At 37.0% G+C, this 21,261-nt stretch overlaps 1 protein-coding gene across 2 annotated transcripts in view; it reads left to right on the top strand.

Moving 5' to 3' along the window:
- The window catches only part of RGS12 (regulator of G protein signaling 12), a gene marked incomplete at both ends in the record, with an annotated part of 78,271 nt that overhangs the window by 31,094 nt on the left and 25,916 nt on the right, over positions 1-21,261 (top strand). For both annotated transcript variants that reach the window (XM_084266619.1, XM_084266618.1), the window contains 5 exons: positions 5,526-5,547; positions 13,257-13,426; positions 15,306-15,398; positions 16,476-16,619; positions 20,390-20,569. In XM_084266619.1, the coding sequence (XP_084122745.1) occupies positions 5,526-5,547; positions 13,257-13,426; positions 15,306-15,398; positions 16,476-16,619; positions 20,390-20,569 (609 nt within the window). The remainder of the gene's footprint in view (positions 1-5,525; positions 5,548-13,256; positions 13,427-15,305; positions 15,399-16,475; positions 16,620-20,389; positions 20,570-21,261) is intronic.

Here is a 21,261-nt window from a genome sequence, read left to right as displayed (position 1 = left end):
AATTCTAAATTGCAATAATATTTTGAAACAAGGATAAAAATAAGATATTACCCTGATATTAATTTGAGAAGTAAATCTGAGATTTTTCCACTAGAATGAAAATCTAGCAATAATCTTATAAGTAATGTGGCTTTATCATTTACTTAAAATGTTAGAACGGTGTCTACTATATTTTGAGACATCATCTCCCTTCCAGAGATCATTTGAGTTCATGGCATTTATACAATGTTAATGCTGTAATGTATTTTAAAGGATAGAAATACGTGTATGTAATGTAAGTCCCGGAGGAATGTGACTGAAGATCTAGGGACCCACTCATAATTCATACCTTGGCAAAAGGAGAGTTGCTTCAGGTGATTTACCAAGGAATTTGAACAAAGCCAGATGCAAGCAGACAGTCGGCTGAGTGATGGGCTTTCCCTGAGCTAAGTGACAGAATGTTTGAAAGTTGGCTATTTGTATTCAGTCTGTAAATCTTCAGTGCTTCATCTCTTAAAGAGCACAAGTTTCCCAAACTTCTTTTGTCGACTGAAATCATGTGAGAAGATCGGTTGGGAAGTGTGGTAGAGCTAGGTATGCTATTCCAAGCTGAAAGGCTTAATTAGATAAGCTTTGGTAAAATCGTCTGTAGTGTAATATTGTACGAGGCGAGTCTGACAGATTCTGAAGGCAGCAGTCAGAGAATTCTTTGGGCACAGCAAAAAGTCGATGTCTGTATTAGAAGAAAGCGTGCTTTAGAAAGGACACACAGAGAAGTCATTTTAAATCCCTTTTTCTCTGAAAAAGAGAAACAGATCTTTCTGTTTAGTCTGTGCTTTAGTCATTGCGAGGTTGGGAGAGAGGAATACTTCTTCACTCTCCTTATAGATGTTATCCCTGCATCTCAGAAGGAGTTGGAAATATATATGTCTCTTTTTGACTCAGGAAGGCACTCACCCACATTCTATTAGTACAGGTGATTTCATGTTGCTTCATTTTATTGCTAAGGCCTGGCATTTCCTAGGTTGTATCACCCATCCCTGTCTTCCCTATTGTTCTTCTCAAGTACTTGAGCATGACTATACTTTGAATAACAAATACTGAAGTGTAGGTAAAGGGTATTTTTGTACTGTGTTACCTGGGTAGTCTGCACATGGATTTTTTTGCTCAGTGCAATGTCTGGGGTATGGGTAGGGTATTTTATGGGCTGCATCATGGTTTTATGTCAGACTTTGACAACACTTACTAAGTTTCCTGGCCCCTGACCAATGTAAAATGGGACTAAGTGGATTTTCTGGGTAAGAGTCTGAAAGATGTCATCAGACTAGTTTCATGCAGTGCTTCTCACTTCTAGCAGGTTATAGACCATGTAAACTGAATGATGTAGGGTGTTTGAACCTTATTGATTACTCTCCTTTAAGTCCTCTCTCCCTTTTTACCCCATAGTTGGTGCCAGGTACTATGTTGTCTATTTCTGTTCTGGAACAAAAAGTCGATGTAACCACAAAGTAGTTTTCTCCCTGTTCGTTGCTGTAAGCTATTAATACTCTCTTAGATTTGTTGCAAGAACATCCTGAATGGGACATCAAAAAGCTCATGGGCCTTTCTGGTTTTTCCACCTAGCAGAGGGAGATGGTGCAAAGAGAAATTTTACATGTTTTCTCTTAATCAGAACTTCATGCTTTCTAATACACGCTGAAGCATTTGCCAGTTTGCAGAGACATAGAACATCTTTTTGGTGCATAATAACTGGGAAGCTTTGCTGATCTCTTTGCCTGGATCACAGGGATCAAGATCTTGCCCTGAAGTCTAGGGAAGAGAGTTGCATCCTCCACCATTGAGGGGGGGCTGTGTGTCTGTTTTCTTTGGCTGCTAACCCAGCTAGATGAGCAAGCAGAGCTCCTGTTGAGAGATACACTGGAATACATTTTATTTTACCTAACCTAGATTTATTTTTTGAATTTTGGTAATTCGTTACCATCAGACTCCAGGCATATGCCATGTTTTTTTTCCTAAACCAATTTGGAAGTCAAGGTAATTTGAAGAACTAATTTGAGTTCTTATCTGTTTGTGAAATATTTGAGAGTCGAATACAATTAGATTTTATCTCTGGGTGATAGTTCATATGTACATTCACAAAATGAATACACATATGTCCTGTCATTTGGAATTCAATATTTAATTTTTTTTTTTTTTGTAATCTTCACATTAGCCCAGGCTGGCACTGGGTCATAAATGGCTATATGCAGGATCTGTTCAGTTTTATACTTTTTTAATACATATGGTTATAATAGGTAGTTCTTAATGCATATGCCGTAAGTCCTAAAATTCATTTAAAAAAAATCAAACTTTACATGTATAGTAGACCAAATTTTGTCCTGAGGAGCCTCCAGTGGTGGTGAGAACTGAAGAACAAAAACCAGCCCCCAACATAGAGTGATTTTTTTTTAATGAGATCATCATAGTATTTAAAAAAATCTGGTCTTGCAACTTTTACCCTTAGACAAATCTAGACAAGTTTCGTCTGAATAGTTTAGAAGAGAAACTCCTTTGTCTAAATGTGGACTATGTGCAATTTCTGACAGGTTTATATTAAGATTTCTAGCTGGTGGATTAAGTGGATTTAGTTTAGTTCCAAAGATGAACTTAAAGTCCTGTTCTTAAAATAAATTTTATTCTGTGATCTACAAAAGTAAACTGATGATGCTTGGAACAGGCAGGGTAGTTTTAGTGACACTGTATTTAAAAAAACCCAGAAAACATATCACTGGGATAGAGCAAAACCAAGGGGAAATTTGGAATATCTTAAAAGCACAAAAATAGGTGGTTGATATTTAGGTAAGAAATTCTGTTCTTCCTGGGGTACTATTTTTATTTTTTAAAAAATGTTTAAATATAATAATTACTAAGACCTTGCTTAGAATGTTTTTAAAGGTACTGATACATGTAATGTAAAGTGCATTTGGCAAAGCCTTTGAAATAAACACACAAAACCAATGCATGGTGCTCACTGAGTTAATTTATGTTGAATGGATTGAGGTAAAACTGTATCTCATTGTCAAGAGATCTTAATTAAGTGGTACGATTACTATAATGTTTGAGTTTTTCTATGAAATCACACCATTTTTCCTTTAAAATTATATTTTGCAGTTGTTACCTTCACAGTTTTTGAAAAGAAGTTGTGTAAATGTTCTTTTGACTATCATGAGAATCCTACTCATTTTACTTGATACCTTTCAAAATCATGGAGACTTGTATTTGATGTTTGATTGTAGATTCATGCAAGCTGCTGAGTAAATGTCCATTCCTCAAGTGTATATGTTTTGAAAGTATTTTCATTTTTTCTGTCTAATATGTAAACTGATATTACTTTGAGTCATCCTTCATTCTTTGACAAATGAGATTGAAATTGTTTATTCATCTGCTGTTCTGTACACTATATGAATAAGAAATTAGAAGCAATCATATTTATAAAACAGAATTCAGGAATGCAAATTAAATTTGCTAAATTGCAAGCATGAATTAAGTTATGGCTTCTGAATGCATAAGACACTTGCTGGACTTATCTGCAAGATAGAAGTAGAAATGATGTCCTAAGTCTCACTGAAGAACTGTACCCAAATCAGTACTTTTTGGGTACCTGGAACAGTGCTATTAAAAAAACAGTGAGGGGCTGAGATACACTTTGATTTTACTTATTATTATTATGCTGCACAGATTCAGAAGCATTTATTTTTGTGTACTTGAAGAAGTAGTGTTATCATTTTTTGGATCTTTTTTTATGAAAGATGTATTTATGTTTAACTGAACTAACAACAGAGGAATGATGTCAGTAGAGGTGAGTTTAGTCTGTGAAAGTTCCAAAATATTTGTATTAAAAATGAGATCAGATCCTCTGATGATGATGTGAATGGTGAGGAGGGTACAGCAGTTTGTAACAAGTGACGTTCTTCAGCTGTTATCATTAGCAGTGAGACCCTGCAGTAAAATTAAGAAAGAAAGAAAGGAGAAGCCTAGAATTCTTTGGGTTGGAAGGGACCTCAAAGATCATCTAGTCCCAACCCCGTGCCATGGACAGGGAAGTTTTCCAGTAGCCCAGGTTGCCCAAAACCCCATCCAACGTGGCCTTGAACACTGCCAGGGAGGGGGCAGCTACAGCTGCTGTGGGCAACCTGTGCCTCACCCCCCTCACAGGGATGATTTTTTTCCTAATACCTCATCTCAACCTCCCCTCCTTCAGCTTCAGGCCACCCCCCCTTGTCCTATCACTACATGCCCCCGTAAACAGTCCTTCCCCATCTTTCCTGTAACCTCTTTCAGTACTGGAAGGCTGCTCTAAGGTCTCCCTGGAGCCTTCTCTTTGAGCTGAACAAGCCCAATTATCTCAGCTTATCTTCGTATGAGACGTGCTCTGGTCCTCTCATCATCTTCACGACCCTTCTCTGGACTCGCTCCAACAGCTCCATGTCTGAGAGCAGAGTAGATGGGGAAAATCACTTTGATCTGCTGGTCAGAAGATACTGTTCTTTTAAGAATTACTAAAGGTTCCTTGTGGATTTTGGAGGGGAGAGGGAATGTTTGTTGCCAAGGCTGGAAAATACAAACTATGGAGAGATAGCTTTTCTCCAAGTTGTGTATATGTGTGTTTTCTTTCTTTTATGCATTTTCCATCTTGAAGAAATTGTAGATATGAGAAGACATCCTTTCCTAGTTTTTTAAAGAGCAGTAGAAAATAGTTCGTTTTAGAAGGTTGATTCAAGGTTTAATGGCACTTCAAGTGACCAAGAAAAGATTCCCTAAGTTAAAATACTAATAATTTTTAATAGCTGTTAAAAATCAATATAAACTTTAATCTAAAAACCAGCTGTCCTTCGAGTCTTTCTCTTTGAATGTCAGGATGCAAGCTCTGGAGAACATGTTTGGGAAATGGTCACCTACTTGGTTTTAGAGAAACGCTAGCTGCCTTGAGGTGATCAAAGGTGAGAACTTTAGGGTAGATAAACACATAAACTTCAAGAATTCACTAGACCTCAGTCCTAGATTATTGGAAACACTCTTAAATCCTTTTGGCTCTGTTGGAAGTCAGAAGTTGTCATCAGGGAAGGTTTTCAGGGTTATCTGACTTACGAAGTACCTGCATCTTGATTTTCTGCGTATTGCGGCAAAATAACCTACATAAGCTGGTGGTTCCACTTGAGGTTTTTTTCAGGACACTTCTAAGCTGTGTGGTTTCTCACCGCTACCCATCAATTGACTTTATCCGTCTAAGGAGGACTACTGGAAACAGTGCAGCTACTAGCAGCAGAAAGTATTTCCTCCAGTAAATATTGTGGGATCAAGTTCCAGGACAGTGGTTAAAAGGCCTGGGGTGAATCGCAGATTTCATGGTGGGGAGGAAACACTGTTTCTTGGTTTCTTTAGATTTTCCTCTTTTGTGTTATGTATTGTTAATAAGATGATAAAAGTAGCTAACACTTCACTATGTGAAGCATATATTTCTAATACCATGAAACTCAACTAACTGATTTCTCTCTTTCTTATTGCAGTCAGCAACCGTTTCTGATGGAGGTAAGCTGAAGTTTGTTTTTACTTTCATAATGAAAAAGAGTAATTTTTCTACATTAAGCAACACAATATGTGGTAAATAAGATGATGTATTACAAAGTGTAAGTCCAAAGTGGTGCAGAACTCTGTGACTTTCTTGGGAAGCGTGCCACATACTTTCACTGATTTATTTGCTTGGGTTTTTTTGGTGGCACATCTCTGTATGTATGCCTGGTTTTGTTATGACTAGGCTTCTTCATTCATAATAATAAAGAGGCAGAGCTGGTAAACTTTCATATCATTGGATGGTGCATAAAATCTTGTTCTGTGTTTTATGGTCCTTTACATACCCCGTTTGCTATTGAAGAGACGTTCTCTATCTCCGGTTGTAAGTTGCATTGGTGCATTTGTTTAGGTTGAAATTTCTTTACAGCGTGATGCATTTTGAGTAGGGGGTAAGTAATTTGACGTTTGCAAATCACAGCTTGGAGCTTTTGCAGTTCTGGGTTACTTCTAAGTAAGTTTCTTATGTCACCTCAGCTTGCTTGTTTTGATTTTAACATGGCTTTAATGTTTTAAAGGATGTCCACTCTTTGTTAAACATTAGAGGGTGATTTCTCTGAACCTCTGAAGTTAATTGAAACAGTTAAAGTATGCTTGCTTAATGGAATAAAGGAATTTGGATACTTAGAGTGTACAAGAGATGGCTTTTCTCACTTGTCTTGCTTGGCAGGAGTTTGTTTACTTGTTCCTGAAAAAAAATTCATACATATTATTACTTCTGGTATTCTTTGACAACAGTAAAAAGATAATTTTATGAAATAAAAAGGGGTCAAACTTGCTCTAACTGGTTCAGTGAAATTGAAGAGATATTTCAATGGTAAGGATAACTTTTGTTACTACATGCAAATGTAAATGCAAAACTGGCAATGCAATTCAAAAAACTACACTATGTCCTAACGTCTGATTCCTTGCAAAGCTAAAACTGCAGTTGACAGAAACATTACTGGTTTGGTCCTTTTGATAGAGCCATTTTCCAATGTCTGGCTGACTTTACCAGGTATTCTCTACTGCTGACAGAGTCAGCTGCTGTGACAAGTACTTCTGTCTAGATGAGATGATGGACTCTGTTTTATCTGTCTTTTCTACAAAGTGATAAAAGAATGAAACAGAAAATAATTGTGGCTATTCTGCTTTCTGTTTCTAAAATGTAGCCTATGTTTTATCAGGATTCTTTTCCCCCAGTTGTTATCTGTTTGATTTAAAAAAATCAAGACTAATCACAGACTCTTTTGTTTTTATATGTAGCTGAATTAAGTTCTGGGGCAATGGGGGGGGGGGGGGGGCAAAAAATTTGACTGACTTTTTTATGTATGGAATGTACATGCATAGTGACTCCACTAAAGTTCTTGCTACATGTTAATGAAAATTATTTTACTTTTGTTGCCTACCCAGACTTGGAGATCCCTGTGATCAATGATAGTAATTTTGAGCTCTTTATGCTTCCAGCTGAAAATTTATTTTAAAGATCTGACTTATTGTCAGTTTTCCCAATATGACTTCTGTATTTCATTCCAATTCCATAGTAATTCTGTTTTCACAATTAATTCTGTACAGTTTTGTGAAGTCATGAAATCTAAAGACCATCTAGGTTGCGGAGGGAAAAAACCCCAGACAAAAAGTAATACATGTTCTCCTGCTGGGTTGTAGAACCTTTTTTTTTTTTTTTCAAGTACTGCTAAAGACTTGACAGGGACTCTTCATTGCTGAATGCTACTAAAGAGGGGAGGGGTTAATTTATGTAAAAAGTGGTTATTGAAGTATACTGAATAATACTGAATCAGTGCTTAAATACCTTGGAAGTAGTTTGGAGAAATAAGAAACAGACTGTAACCAGAAAAAGTGAAATGAAATAAAATCCCAATTCATTTCATTTAGAGCTTCACTGAGTAAAGAGCTCCAATTCATGTCTGAATTACATTTTAAGACTTTCACTTTTATTGAATATGTCACAGCACTGAAAATTTTCCGATCTTCTCTAATCTTACTAATTCATTAATAGATCCATAGATTTACACATTTTAGGGCATGTCTAGATAAATTTGCAGCAGTGTAGCCATTAGTAGTAGTGCATACTTCCCTTCCTAGGTTAAATCTTAATAATTGTAATTGTACATACAAATATATTCTATAAATCCTGCTGTTAAGCTTTAGTCTGGGAAGGGAAATTTATGTGTAAGAAGTAATTATTATGTGTTTATATACATCCCTTCAGTGTAATAGGAGGCATAACAGCGCTCTCTACATTTTCTTTCCAATGAAGCATCATGTCATATGGCTTTTATTAGATTAGAGCCAGGCACTGGAAACCAACTACATCCTGTGTTGCATTTATTTTACATGGTAATTTAGCTTGTGCAAGGCTGGGATCTTTTCATTAGCCAAAACCGTGCGCTTGGGCTTTGCAAGGTAGGTAACATGTAAAATGTAAAAGTACTTGAATTAGTGGTGTTTCCAGAGATGCCGACCAGTAGCAGCTCGTAACTGTGATCGGTTTGCTTAATGAATTGCAGGCAATCAGAATGCAAACTGTAATAATGCTTAGATGCAAGATCTCTGCTCTAGATCAAATAATCCGCAGCACCTGTGCTCTAGAAAGAGCAGAAACCATTTAATGTTGCTATAATGACCCTCAATTAGCAGGTTTTTCCTCCTTCCCATCTCGTAAACTGTCCGTTCCTGCTGACTGTGTGAGTAGAGAGAGTGTGTATGCTGCATGCAGGCTGTGGCTGGTATTTTGGGCACTGTGCTGTCTAAATCATCACAGGGGTGATTGATAGTCCCCAGCTAATGTCTGGCTTTGGCTCTTGAGACCTAGATGGTATGTTACACAGGGAAAACTTCAAGGGAAAAGGACATATAATAGATGCATCATTCATATCCCAGACAGACAGGTGGTGAGGTGTTTGAGCTATTAAGAATCTTGAAGTCCATTTCTTACCTGCTTCTCTGTATGAAGACCAGTTCCACAAAGCTGAAGTCTTATTTCCAAATGCTTAAATGCAACAGATAAAATATGCTCATCTTTTTCCCAAGATAATACTTTGCTTTAGTTCCTGCTGAGTTTTTGTTTTAGTGTTCATTACTGGCAAAGAATTTTCATAAGGAAAAGCATTCTTAAGGCCTTCCTTTTTTGAAAGGAATCAGATGTTTACAATAATAAATAATGTAAACCTCTGTTTTAACGAGTAACTAAAGAAGGTAGAGCAGAAAAGTATGCAATGAAATAAAAAATAGTACAGAACAGTGCTGTTTACACTGTAAATACAGATGGATTATTTCCTCCTACAGGTATGTGAGTTATTTTTCAGTTATGTTGGCAGCGCATGCTTGTAGCTGTGTTCCACTGTAACATAAATAATTCAGGTTCCTTTAGCAGCAGTGGCAAAAGGTCTTTTCTTTAAATTATTGATGTAGCATTTTATAATGCTTCGTGTTAAGTATACTATTGCTTTCCTCTGCTTGAAGCCACGAGGATAAAGAATCAATTTGTTTAGAATGGTGTTAGAGGATACCAGGAACTGCTGGGGGAAATGCCCTAGCGTCCCTTATCCCAAAGTTGCAGAGGAACGATGTGCCATACTGTAAGACTAATCCGCACCCAATGGGTTCCGGGATGTTACAGCTGAACTTGGTATGGATTCAGAAGGATGGCTTTCAGTAAATGGCTGGAAGTATTTGATTAAGTGGCACCACAGTGGTTCTTACCAGCTTTATCCAGGTAACGTACTTAGTGATTAACTGGATTATTTTAATTATATGCATGTATGAGTTTTGATGATTACAAGGAGCATGTGTAGCTTCTCGCAGTAATGAAAAGTATTTGTAGGTTGAAAAATGCATACAGTTTTTATGAATGAATGCATACAAAAATATCCTTAATTAATTGTATTCAGACTTACTGCTTTGTATTATTTAGACCAAAACTTTCAAAGCCATCCTATCCTGTATACTTTTAAAGTTTTTAGCTAATTAGATACTGGCCTTTTCTAATGCTGGTTTTGTAAAACAAAGCCAAGAACCTCCACAGACTCTGTAACACAAAAGATGAAAAAGATTGTTTTCTGTTGACTTTTAAAAAACCTTCTGTGTCAGATGTCTGTTTGAAGAAGGTAATACATGAAATGGAATGAATTTGGACAGAAAGTGCTGCTTCCTCGCTAGGTATGGTGGCTCTCAAACAGAACAGAAATAAATTTAGTTTCCTGGGATTCAGGATGCTGAGTAAGGAGCCTTCTTGTACAGGTAATGCAAGATGAGTTGCTGCTTCTGTGTAGTGAGGGGCATTAGGGAATGCCACAGCACTGCTAAGTGTGCCGGACACCTGAATTGGAGTTTTCATGGTGAACTCATTAGGTATCCTGAGATTCCCAATAGATAATCTTCCCTTTTTAAACACTTGACAAGGAGGAAGAGGCCACTTTGCACAACAGACTTGCAGTTAGAATGTCTGAGGGTGGGAATCAAGGCTCTACACTTCTTCTAATGACCATCACAGAGTGATTATTAGGCAAAATACGTGACTTGGTTGGAAAGCTTCTCCATTCCTGCTTTCCACGGTGGGCTGCGTGTTCCTAGGAATGCAGGGGTTGTGAGTCAGGAAACCTGACACTGAGCCTTACATTGGAAACATTCCTCTGCAAGGGGAGCAGAGCAGGAGGTCCAGTTTATACAATTTTCATTTACACGAGATTTGGATAGATTGTGTGCTGGTATTATAGCTGGTGCGGCTTCTTCTTTCATCTGACCTTTCTTTACACACTGGTATACCTGCACTAGGCTGTAACTGCTTGAATTGCAACTGCTGGTATGTGTGGTAAAAGAGACTAGACTAACCATACCTTTCCTGGGAAACAGCCTTGTTCTGTCCTTTTTTCAGGTCTGCACCCCAGCAGAAATCTGTCCAGATTTTAAAAGCAAATTGACTGCATTTTTGTTTCAAGGGAGAACAAAGCGGTGTCAGAATTCAGTGTAATTCAAATAGTTCTTTCTGAAAATACCTGAATTAGTTAAATAACATCCACTAGAACAGAGATTTTACTGTGAAGGTGTAATCCCTTAATGCTGCTGACACTCTGGAGGACATGTGCCAGTAGCTCTTGAGAGTTGTTGAAAATGCCATCTTATTGTGGACCATTTATTTTTGTGGGACCTCCATGGTCAGCAGCATATCAGAGGAACAAGAACCCAATGTAGTTTAGAGCTGATATAACTGACAGGCTGGAGAGTGCAAGCAGCAGCTCGTACTCAGAAGAGGGAGGTGAAGCTGACCTGGTGAGGTCTGCCATGCCCACCATCCTGCAATCCCTTCCCAGTCCTAAGGGACTGTGACTCGCAGATGTAGAGTTGATCACTTTGTGTGCCTACTCCCTAATTTGCCTGTGTCATCCAAGTAGGTTTAAATGCTTTGGCATGTGGGGTGAGTTTTCCCATCTGATTTTGCCTGAAAAGAACTAGGACATTTTCATCATTCATCGCTGGAGAATACTGGGGATTGAACCGTCTGGGAGTGAGGCAGTAGAAGTGGGTGTCTGTTTATATCGTGGACTGTAAAATAAAACGTATTCACCTGCAGAGTTAAAGCAAAATACTTCTGATAATAAATTTAGATGTAATTCTTTTCAGATTCACATTAGCTTCTTTCACAATAGTTTCACCGTGGTGACAGGTATTCTCTAATGAAGCTAGCAGTTATGCTCTTTCATATGTCTTAAGGGAAAAAGTGAAAAAATATTTGTTATAGGAAAATTTGGCATTATTTGCAAACTGTTTTTAATTAGCTTTGATTAAGTTGGTGATTAGGCAATAAAAATATTTATATACCTGATGTTTTATTATGGTCCTTAAATGTTATCCTCGTTTAAAAGATAAAGTTATGATTTCATTCTTCTCTAATCTAATTTTCAGTCTTGTTTTGTCTTATTTTTATTAGAAACAATAGCTTCCCATACAGAAATTCTCCGTAGTTAACTGTTACATCTTGGTAAACATCTCTGAGCTACAGAATACACTTAAAAATTAACTTTCAAAACTATTTTTTAAAATCTTCTTATCGTTACAACTATTTTTGTAACTTTTTCCTATGTTTGTAAGTGTCTTTTGTCCTTTTTTAAAGTTCATACTTCCAGGGAAGAACAGTAATGTTTTGTAACAGAATTTGGAGATGCAGTGTGCTTTGAAATTTATATAATAGAAAAGGAGACCATGGGAGATCTTATAAAGTACTAATTTTGGTGAAATTGCTCCTTGTTTTAGTTAGTCCAGGTGATTAACCGAGGGAAATAAACAACAATAAAAATGTCCCTGTGATGAATTGGCCACTTCTTACTGGTGGTGAATTCTGTTTTCTCAATTAGTTTATTTTTATAGTGAGCTGTATATTTGCTTTTCCATTTAGCATAGAATTATTGAAGAAATAATCTGGTTTATTTAGGATATTATTTTCTAACATATATTATTACTAATTTTTCAAATAATTGAATGTCTGTTTTTTCTTGTATCCCTTCATCACAGAATCTCATTCAGTTTGGCATCTAGTGCAGCCTCTCCTGCTCAGAGCAGGGTCTGTTATGAGATCAGAGCAGGTAGCTCAGGGCTCCATTTCATTGTGTCTTCACAAATAATTAAACCTCAGCTCTGTGAAGGGGGTATTAGTGAGTACAACAATACCAGTTCTACATTTGTGTCAGCTGGTATTGATGGATGGAGATAGTAGTGATTTGTAAAAGGGCATGCAACAAATAATTGACAAGTTTGTGCATCAGACCATGTTGTATGCAGCCCCCTCTTTTACTTAGAACAGCCATTTCTTTCACCTTTCCACTTCTGTGAACAAGTGGTGACTTTAAGAACTCTTTTGTGTGTGTTCTGTTTACTGGTAATGTGACAAAGATGATCTGGGGTTAATACTTGAAATTGTTACACTGCTACTCAAGGTTGTGTTTTCCTGAATTCTCTGTCGGTTCTTTTTCAGAATACAAAAAGTACTTCTGTTTTTTCAAGACCTGCAGAATCTGGTTGTTTCTCAGCTTGGGGCCCTTAAATTATTGTACTACTTTGGCTCAGGTCTGGAAAGGAGTCACAGATCCCTGTTTTTATCAGGAACCATGATAAATTGAGGATATATGGTTTGATACTTGCCATGGATGAGGAAGAATTGTTACTAGCTCATTTTTCTTAGTATTTCTTTCCTCGGTTGACTTCTAAATTTTCAGCATTTAACAGGAATGTTTTATTTCCATGAAAAACTTCAGAGTCCTCATCTCTACTGATTTCAGAATACATGAAATTTTTCTGTCTCTGACCACCAAATAGGTTTTTCTTCACTTTGTGGGGAATGGGGGCTTCTTGAAGGTCTACTTTTCTACGGTAATCTTACAAAGGAGTGCAGTCGTTGGGGTGAAGAATGTGAGCCGAACATCTTGTCCAAAGGAAAAATACTTTTAAGACACTAATTTATTTTTTTTTGCAATGAAACATGAGAAAATTGAGAGATGTTTGGGGTTGATTTTTATCTGCAGGTGCTCCTCATAAAAATGGGGAGGGATATTTTGAAGTCTGCACCACTGTGAGTTTGAGGAGGAAGTGTGATAAATCAAGTAAATGCTTTTGAAGAGTAAAAGTGAATAATACTTTCTAGACAAATTAGTTGGCCGTTTCTTTTTTTTTAACAGAGCTGAATAGTACTGATTTAAAAGACTGCATCAGTGAAAACAGCCTCAGTAGCAATGCCAGTCTTCCCAGTGTACAGAGCTGTCGACGACTTCGAGAAAGAAGAGTTGCAAGCTGGGCTGTTTCATTTGAGCGTCTTCTTCAGGATCCTGTTGGTGTTAAATATTTTTCAGTAAGTATTGAGGGATGGTAAGAGGCCTTTCAAAATATCTGATACTGCTGCAGTAATTTTCCTGTATTGTTTTTTCTTTCTTGACACTATCCTGACATAGGACAAGAGATAGAAGTTGATTCTTGTGCAGTTGTTATCTGAGCACATTTCTGAGCTTAAACTGGTTCACAGTAGAATAGTTCATAGTATAACACTTAATACTATGCATTTCTGGATTAATGAGACTTCTACTGATCTGATGTTACACCCCACCTGAAAAATTCTGTAGTTTGTGGGGGTGCTACTAAAAGTTTGTCTTTTCCTAACTGTTAAGGAAGGTTTGGGACTGTTGAAATTTATTATGTGCACTTGCTTAGATTTATTTGCAATCTGGCTATCATAACTGTGCAGTTAGACAATTCTGCCAATATTCCAGAACACTGGAGCGTCAGCATCTGATTCACAATTACACAGTTAAGCATCTTGGTGCATTTGCTATTCAGTGTGCACAGACCTTTCCCAAGGACAGCTTTGTCACTGAGCAGGAATTACTCTCTAAGAAGAGGAGGTTTTGCATGCTTTGCAAATACTCACATTTGGCATAATAGTCTGCTGATGAAAGGAGCGATCCAGGAAGTGAGAGACCTGATTGCACATTCCTTCCTTAAGTGGTTTGGACCAACATCTCCAATTTGGTTCTCCCTCAGTGTGTAGCTACATATAAAATGCAGACACATCTCGTGACTATTTTATATGTCTTACACATTTGGTGTCTTAGGTTAGGTATTTTAAGAACTTCTAAATTTAGAGCTTCCTGGTGGATTTAGACTCCTTGTATTGTAGTCTATCTCAACTGATTTCTTACAGTTGGACTCCCTAAACTCTACGTAAATCTTGAAAACACAAACTAATTTAAGTTTTAAGTATTTCTGTGAAGGTTCCTGCTGTGGTGCTTTCTGAGACTGCCTTGTATGTTAAGGGATCTTGAGCAACACCAGTGTTAGACACATGAGTGACAGTTGTTGCTTGTGGGCTGATTTAAAATTCCCAATTAAACACTGATACTATAAAGTGTAAACAAGCGTTGTTCCGATTACATGAATGCCTAGATATTTTTTTTAGAGTACCAAGTTAATTCTTTTATATCTCCCTACCCCAGTGGTTAAAATACTTTCAAGAAACGTTGTGCTGAGAGAACATAAAATTATATGGATTTTAATCGGGGACAGTTTGTGGCTATGCAGTTTCCAAGTTGACAGGGTCCGAGTCTTCATTTGGACCTTTGGGTGCTATAATATAAACCTCCTGATTTTTGTATGTTGTACTGGGAGATTATGCTTTTTCTAAGAATGCATTTTCCAAGGAGAACCTGTGTAACCACATCAGCAAGGAGTGGCAAACAATTTTTTGTAATTGCCATGTGATGCAGAAAGACTCTGTAATGAATACAGAATTGATTATGAGCACTGCTCAATGAACAACTACTCTGTTATACTAGCTGGAACTGCAACTAAAGGCAGCTGATTTACAGTGCAATTTCTAAATGCAATTATAAATGATTTAAATTTTTATTACGAATTAAAATTAAAAGTTTACACATTGCTTGACAGGAAGTTTCAAACTTTGTCTTTGTACCTGCAAATGATTTGATTGTAGCATGAAGGATTCTTCTCATTTGTTTACATTTTACAAGTAATGAGACCGAGGAGAAGCGCTAGGCTTATATTGGGCACTCATTGCTATTTATTTTAGAGGAAAACTGGACTGTGAGGCTGATTGAAATGTTACTGTTATGCAAACTTTAATATTCTCATCAAGCATTATAAGTAAGTTGTTTGAAATGTCTCATAAAGAAAAGAAGCTAGTTGCCATTTATTTCTTTGTTTATTTTTTCCCCCAGGAATTTCTGCGGAAAGAATTTAGTGAAGAAAATATTTTATTTTGGCAGGCCTGTGAATATTTTAACCATGTACCTGCACATGATAAAAAAGAGGTAACTTCAACATTCTATTTCAATGTAGGCCTTTGCTTACTAAAAATAGTTACTTCTTGAAGATTGTTGAAATTATTCAGCTGTGCTTGGTCTTTGTACTGTGACCTCAGTTGCATATGTTGAGTATAGTTAGATGGCAGTGAAGTACAGACATAGCTCTGTAAAAACAAGCTACTGGATGTTGAAAAATGGTTGGCTGCAGTAGCCCAGCACAAGAGAGTGCAGAGCAAGTTAGTTGAACATGGCAAGAAGTGGTGAAAATTAGCCTTTTTTTGTGCTCTTTCAGCTAGACTGCTCCATTAGGCATGACAACTAACTTAGATATCTATAACTAACTAGCTTAGATATATCTGCTGCTGTAAGTGTAGTCATGTTTCTTCACAGATTATGAGAATCTGCATCTCATCTTTGTAGGATAGTCTGTGCGGGTTGGCAATACCTCTACACCACAGACAAATCTATACAGGTTTATGTTACGGAAATGGTTTCATCTTCCAAGTCCTTCTTGAATCTTTTGTAGACTGTTGAAGTATTTTTCCCACCTTCTTTGGTCTTTGAACAATCCATTTTCTGAACACCCCACTGAAGGGCTCTGAGCTCAGTTTTTTCATTATTTTCAGAATGTGGACTTTTTGAAGTAAACAGGTTAAAAATAGAACATGAATGTTTTCCACAGTAAATATTCAAATATCTGTTTATACTTTTCTAAACTTCTAGAAATTGAAGCTTAGAGGCTTAAATAGTAACCATTACATAAAAGGTCTAAAATATAAAAAAAATTTATTATCCCTCTTAAGACAGTGTTTAAAGTGTTTTGCTTTTATTATTTTCATAGTTGGATTATTCTAAGTTTTATTTTTATGGCAACAGATCTTGCTTAAGAAATACGTGATGAATATATGTCATTGTAAAGAAAAAAGACCCTATTTATATTCCTAAAATTAGCAAAAGCTATTAAATGAAAAATGCTTATATACTAAGAAAATGCAGTGGCTGTATTTTTTGTGTAAAAAAAAAAATACCTGTCTAAAAATACATTTGCAAAGCAAATACACATTTAGCATTTATTTTTTGTAGCTTTCTTACAGAGCTCGAGAGATCTTCAGTAAGTTCTTGTGCAGCAAAGCTACAACGCCAGTTAATATTGATAGCCAGGCACAGTTGGCAGATGATATTCTCAATTCTCCGCATCCAGATATGTTCAAGGAACAGCAACTTCAGGTAAACATAGAAAACATTCTTGTACATTTATGTTTTCCTCTGAAGTGCTTTAAAATCACATGCTCTATGTTTTACTATGCATAAAATGACAGAGAAGTCATGATTATATAGATTTTATTAGCAGAACAGAAAGAGGATGTATAACAGAATGCTTTCAACTGTTTTTCTCTACATTTGCATATGTGTGGAAAATCAACATTAACTAAAAATGATCTGAAAATCCCATTATTGAAACGAAGGTGTAGTGCAAGTAAATAATGCCATGTGGTATAACAACACTACATATGGTGTTTGCATATGGTTGCTTATTCTTTTCTTTAGTGGACAATTGTATACACAAATAGTGTCTAAGTTTGGTTAAAGTGGTTTGTAAAAGATGTCTGTTGTATTGTAGGTGTCCTTCCCTTGTGATTTACAGAACTGTTGAACAAAGAGTTTGATAAAACTGATGGTGTTTGAAGACCTCTGAGCTGGATGAATTTTAAATAATTTTTGATGTTCAGAACAGTTGTGTAATGACATTTCACATTTTCTGTAGAATTTAAGTTTCTAGGTTTTTTCTCCTAAGTAATCTCTTTAGTAACTCCTAACCTAATAATTTATTAGTAGACAATTTTGAGATCATGTTATTTAGAAGTCAAGCATGTTATTTAGCTATATCAAGGATATAGCTTTAACTGCGTAAATCAAGTGAATCACAGTCTTAGAGCAACCTCAGATTACATGCTTTTGGGGCAGAAAACCTGGTGGTTATAGGATCTTCCGCCTGTGACATGGAGACAAAAAGGTGGATTTAATTGCTGGTCTAGTACAGCAACCCCCCATGTACCTGAGGCTTCTGTGGGAATTACCAGCTGTCGTCTTCCCCGAGATTTTTTCATGCATTCCTCATCTTGACTTTATGGAGCCCATGTCTGAATTCCTCTGTCTGGTGGAGCAGATGGCGTTCCACCAGATGGGCTGATGTAGACTTTCTTCTTTCTTTCAAAATGCTGTGTCCTTAGGCTGGAGGGCTCATAAAGTGGGTGAAAATACTGAGGTGAAATGCTGCAGTGGGTCTAATCACAACTGTGTGGCCTGTCTGGATCTAGTCAGGTCTCTGAAATCATCAATACTCTGTATCAATTCTCCTGTCAGATCCCTCAGCCAGGCCCATTCCTCCTACTGAAAAATGAGGTGATGCATGATGAGAGTTATTTCTGCCAAAGTAAGCAACCTTGGAGAAGGGTGTGCCAGCTTGAGGTACTAAGGGTGTGTTGTCTGGCAGAGTTTGGTGCTGGGTAATCAGCTGCCTTGATGGCCCTTCATTTCTTGTTTTCACTAATTGGTGGTTCTGCAGTAGGTCAGCTTGTGGTCCCGATGGGTGGCATGACCTCGGGAACACAGTCCTGCAGGCTTGTGTAGTTGTTACAGCACACACAGACTTAAAAGGTTCAGCTCATGGTGGTGACACTGTCTTAATAATGCCAAGGCTTTGCATTTGGGTCTTTCAGAAGACTTTTGTAGGCTTCAACACTGAGCTGTGCTGATCAGTGTTGATCAGTGGTAGTCATTAGATGTTATCTGATGATGGGGAGTAGGGAGTGTTGCTGTAAGGCTGCAGTGGAGCTGTGGAAGTGTGGGAATGTGAAAGTGCCTTGTGAAGCACTGCTGAGGCTGTTGGAATGTGGGAATGCTGCTGGAAGTTGATTCTGTTCATATCCTGACACATTTACCCTTGTGCCTGTTGTCAGAGGTGGTATAATACAACAGTGTGAATGCAGCCACAATACCTAGTTAAGATTTCACGGTTTACAGTGTTTCTGGATCAAGCCAGCATAGGTCACTTAAAGCTACTAAAACAAGAATAAAATGTCATTTGCTTCATACAGTGTTTAAATGGATGTAAGGGTTTTTTCCTACTCTGCTTTATGTGTAAAATTCAAATTATGCTTTTATAAGCTATATTTTATTTCTCATTTGCAAGAACAAGAAACAGCATCTGCTAGATTTTTCCAAATAAGCAGAAGTCATTAGCATGTATAAATTAATATGCTAATAATGCTAAATATAGGAAATTTGGTATGTAGTGTGGGCTAGCAACATAGCAGGGCAGATGATGATCAGCCTAAGGTAAATTACTTAAGCTGTCATCACTCTGTCCAGCAGAGTTAGAAGGTTGGAATGTTTTTGCTGTATTATTTAATCTGCAGACTTCATCTGCGGTAATTCTCCTTGTGTCTCTTAGTTCTCTGCAGTATTTTCCTTTATTATTCCTACCAAGTGTGGAATAACCATTTTATCTTCTTTTGGTGCTTGATTCTGTAACAGGAAGTAACTCTAAAAAGCTTTGGTTTTCATTCTGTATGTGTATTACGCTGAAGTTGTTAGTGTTACCTGTGCTCTAGAATCGTGTCTTATATTTTGGGGCGCAAATTGCATTTAGCTTAAAATACTGTGATTTGTTGAGGAGTCTAATCTCTGTAAGTTTCCTTTCTGTCAAAATCTCCAGGATGGCTATTTTGTATTTTTCTGTTAGCTTGGTTTTTGCGTCTGCGTTGGTGGCTTTTTTCTGTAGCTTATCATGTAGAAAACAGTTTGTTAGGGGGCCCAACAAACACGACTGGTGGCACCTGAGAAGGAATGAGAATATGTGGGGGCAGGCAAGAACGTGGAAGTTGTCAGGCAGTTCATATTGGGTTTCTGTGACACTGCAGCATCTTGCTGTTTGGCAGAAAAGATTTGGGCTAATAATGCTTCTTGAGAAAGGTGTCTCTGCATGTTCTGAAAAATTATTTCCATCTGCAACTGGACTACTGTGGCTCACTGGTGGGCTTCCTTGTAGACACTTGGGAATGCCGTAACCAGTTGGTGGCACGTACTGTTCTTTGCTTTAGGGAATTTGTCATGGCCAAAGAAGGAGGCATTCATACTGGGCTTTTTTCAGATCAAATGAATCACTGGAGAAGATGCAAAAGTAAAACTACAAGTTTGCAAAAGTGGAACAAGAAATTCAAACATCGTTTAGCATTTAAGAAAGAACTTCTCTTCCTTTACTTGAGGAAATTTCTCTTTGGCTAAATTCACTGCAGGCATTTGCTCCAGGCCTGGTACAGAGCTGCTTCCTTCCAGTGGGAAGATAAATCTTGGTCTTGCCCAGAGCAGCTATTTTATGTAAACTGTTCTTTCTCAAGGTCTTGATTTTATGGTACCTTGATTATTGACGCTTCCAAAGGTACTGATTTTTTTTACCTTATGACTGGGCACTTGAACATTGCATAATACTGTAAAGGACTCTTTGCTCCACCCTACGTCATTAATCACCTTTGTGCATCTTATATCATTGCATAAATCTTTTTCTTGTTCATAGTTACCTTAAAACACATTTGTATAATTGAATCCTGTCATGTATTACGGTGAAGTACTAATCTTTAAAAAATACTTGAAATGCCTAGCTTGTGACGTGCTTTGCATAGAGTGTACAGAAACATAAATGCAATAAAAGACGGATATGAGGATGGTGTTGTCAAGACTTTACATCATCTCAGCTCTTCATGCACTTTGGACAAACCATGGCATTTTTCTGAACCTTTTATAAGAGAATAGATCAAATTATGTTTCGCTTTAAATTGGTGCAATTAATGTACCCAAGTCTAAACAAATCTATGTCTGCTGCTGTTTGCAGGTAAATGTCCAGAATTCTGTGGGAATTGGCTGTTGCAAAATAGCTTCATTTCCTCAATGTGTTATTTAAGCTTATGTAACCATTATCTGTTGTGGTTTAATTTCAGATATTTAACTTGATGAAGTTTGATAGCTACACGCGCTTTCTCAAATCCCCCCTTTATCAGGAATGCATCTTAGCTGAAGTGGAAGGTCGTCCTCTTCCTGATCCTCAGCGTGTTCCCAGCAGCCCCACTTCTAAACACAGTATCAGTTCGGAGAAGTCCAATATCTCAACACCGAAAAAGGTTACCTTTATGTTGTTGCTATCTGAAAACTGTCTTCTTAAATAATGTTTTTCAAATTCTTTAGAGGATCACAGATAATATGTGAAAGACAATTAGTTAGAATTAGAATTGCGAAATCTTTATGTAGTCAGGAAAAGACTATTTTTGAATACATACCTTTGAGTCAGATTTGTAGCTACTGATATCCTGAATATAATTTTAAATCTTTGTTATTATTTAAATACATGTGTACAAATAAAAAATGGGGATTATGTGAACACCTCAGTTCAGGAGCTTGAGTGAATATTGGAATTAAGTTGTGAAGAGTTAACCTTTGCTGCAAGCAGACACTTTATCAGAAGTTACTGGAGAAAGCTTAACCTAATCTAACTCATTTTTGTAGAAGGTAGTTTTTTCTTAGCCCCTAATTAACTAATATAAATCTGTGTAAAACAGATCCAGTTGCTTAAAAATTAGACCAGTACTCTTACTGATCTCCTAATATTATTTAGAGTTATTTTTTTCTTCATGTATGTAGTACCACCTTGGTGTTACATAATGGTATGGGTAAATGATGACTTTCCATTTTCATGTCAATCACTACATATTAGCCCATCTACTATTATGAATTTTTAAGACTAGTAACCTTTTCAAAAGTAGCATTTTAAAGAATTCTCTAACAACCTAACAAGAATAGTAGCTTCTTAAAAGCA

This window comes from Gallinula chloropus, assembly GCF_964237585.1.
Source record: "Gallinula chloropus genome assembly, chromosome: 7".
Lineage (NCBI taxonomy): Eukaryota > Metazoa > Chordata > Aves > Gruiformes > Rallidae > Gallinula > Gallinula chloropus.
This window is presented reverse-complemented; position numbering and strand designations above follow the sequence as displayed.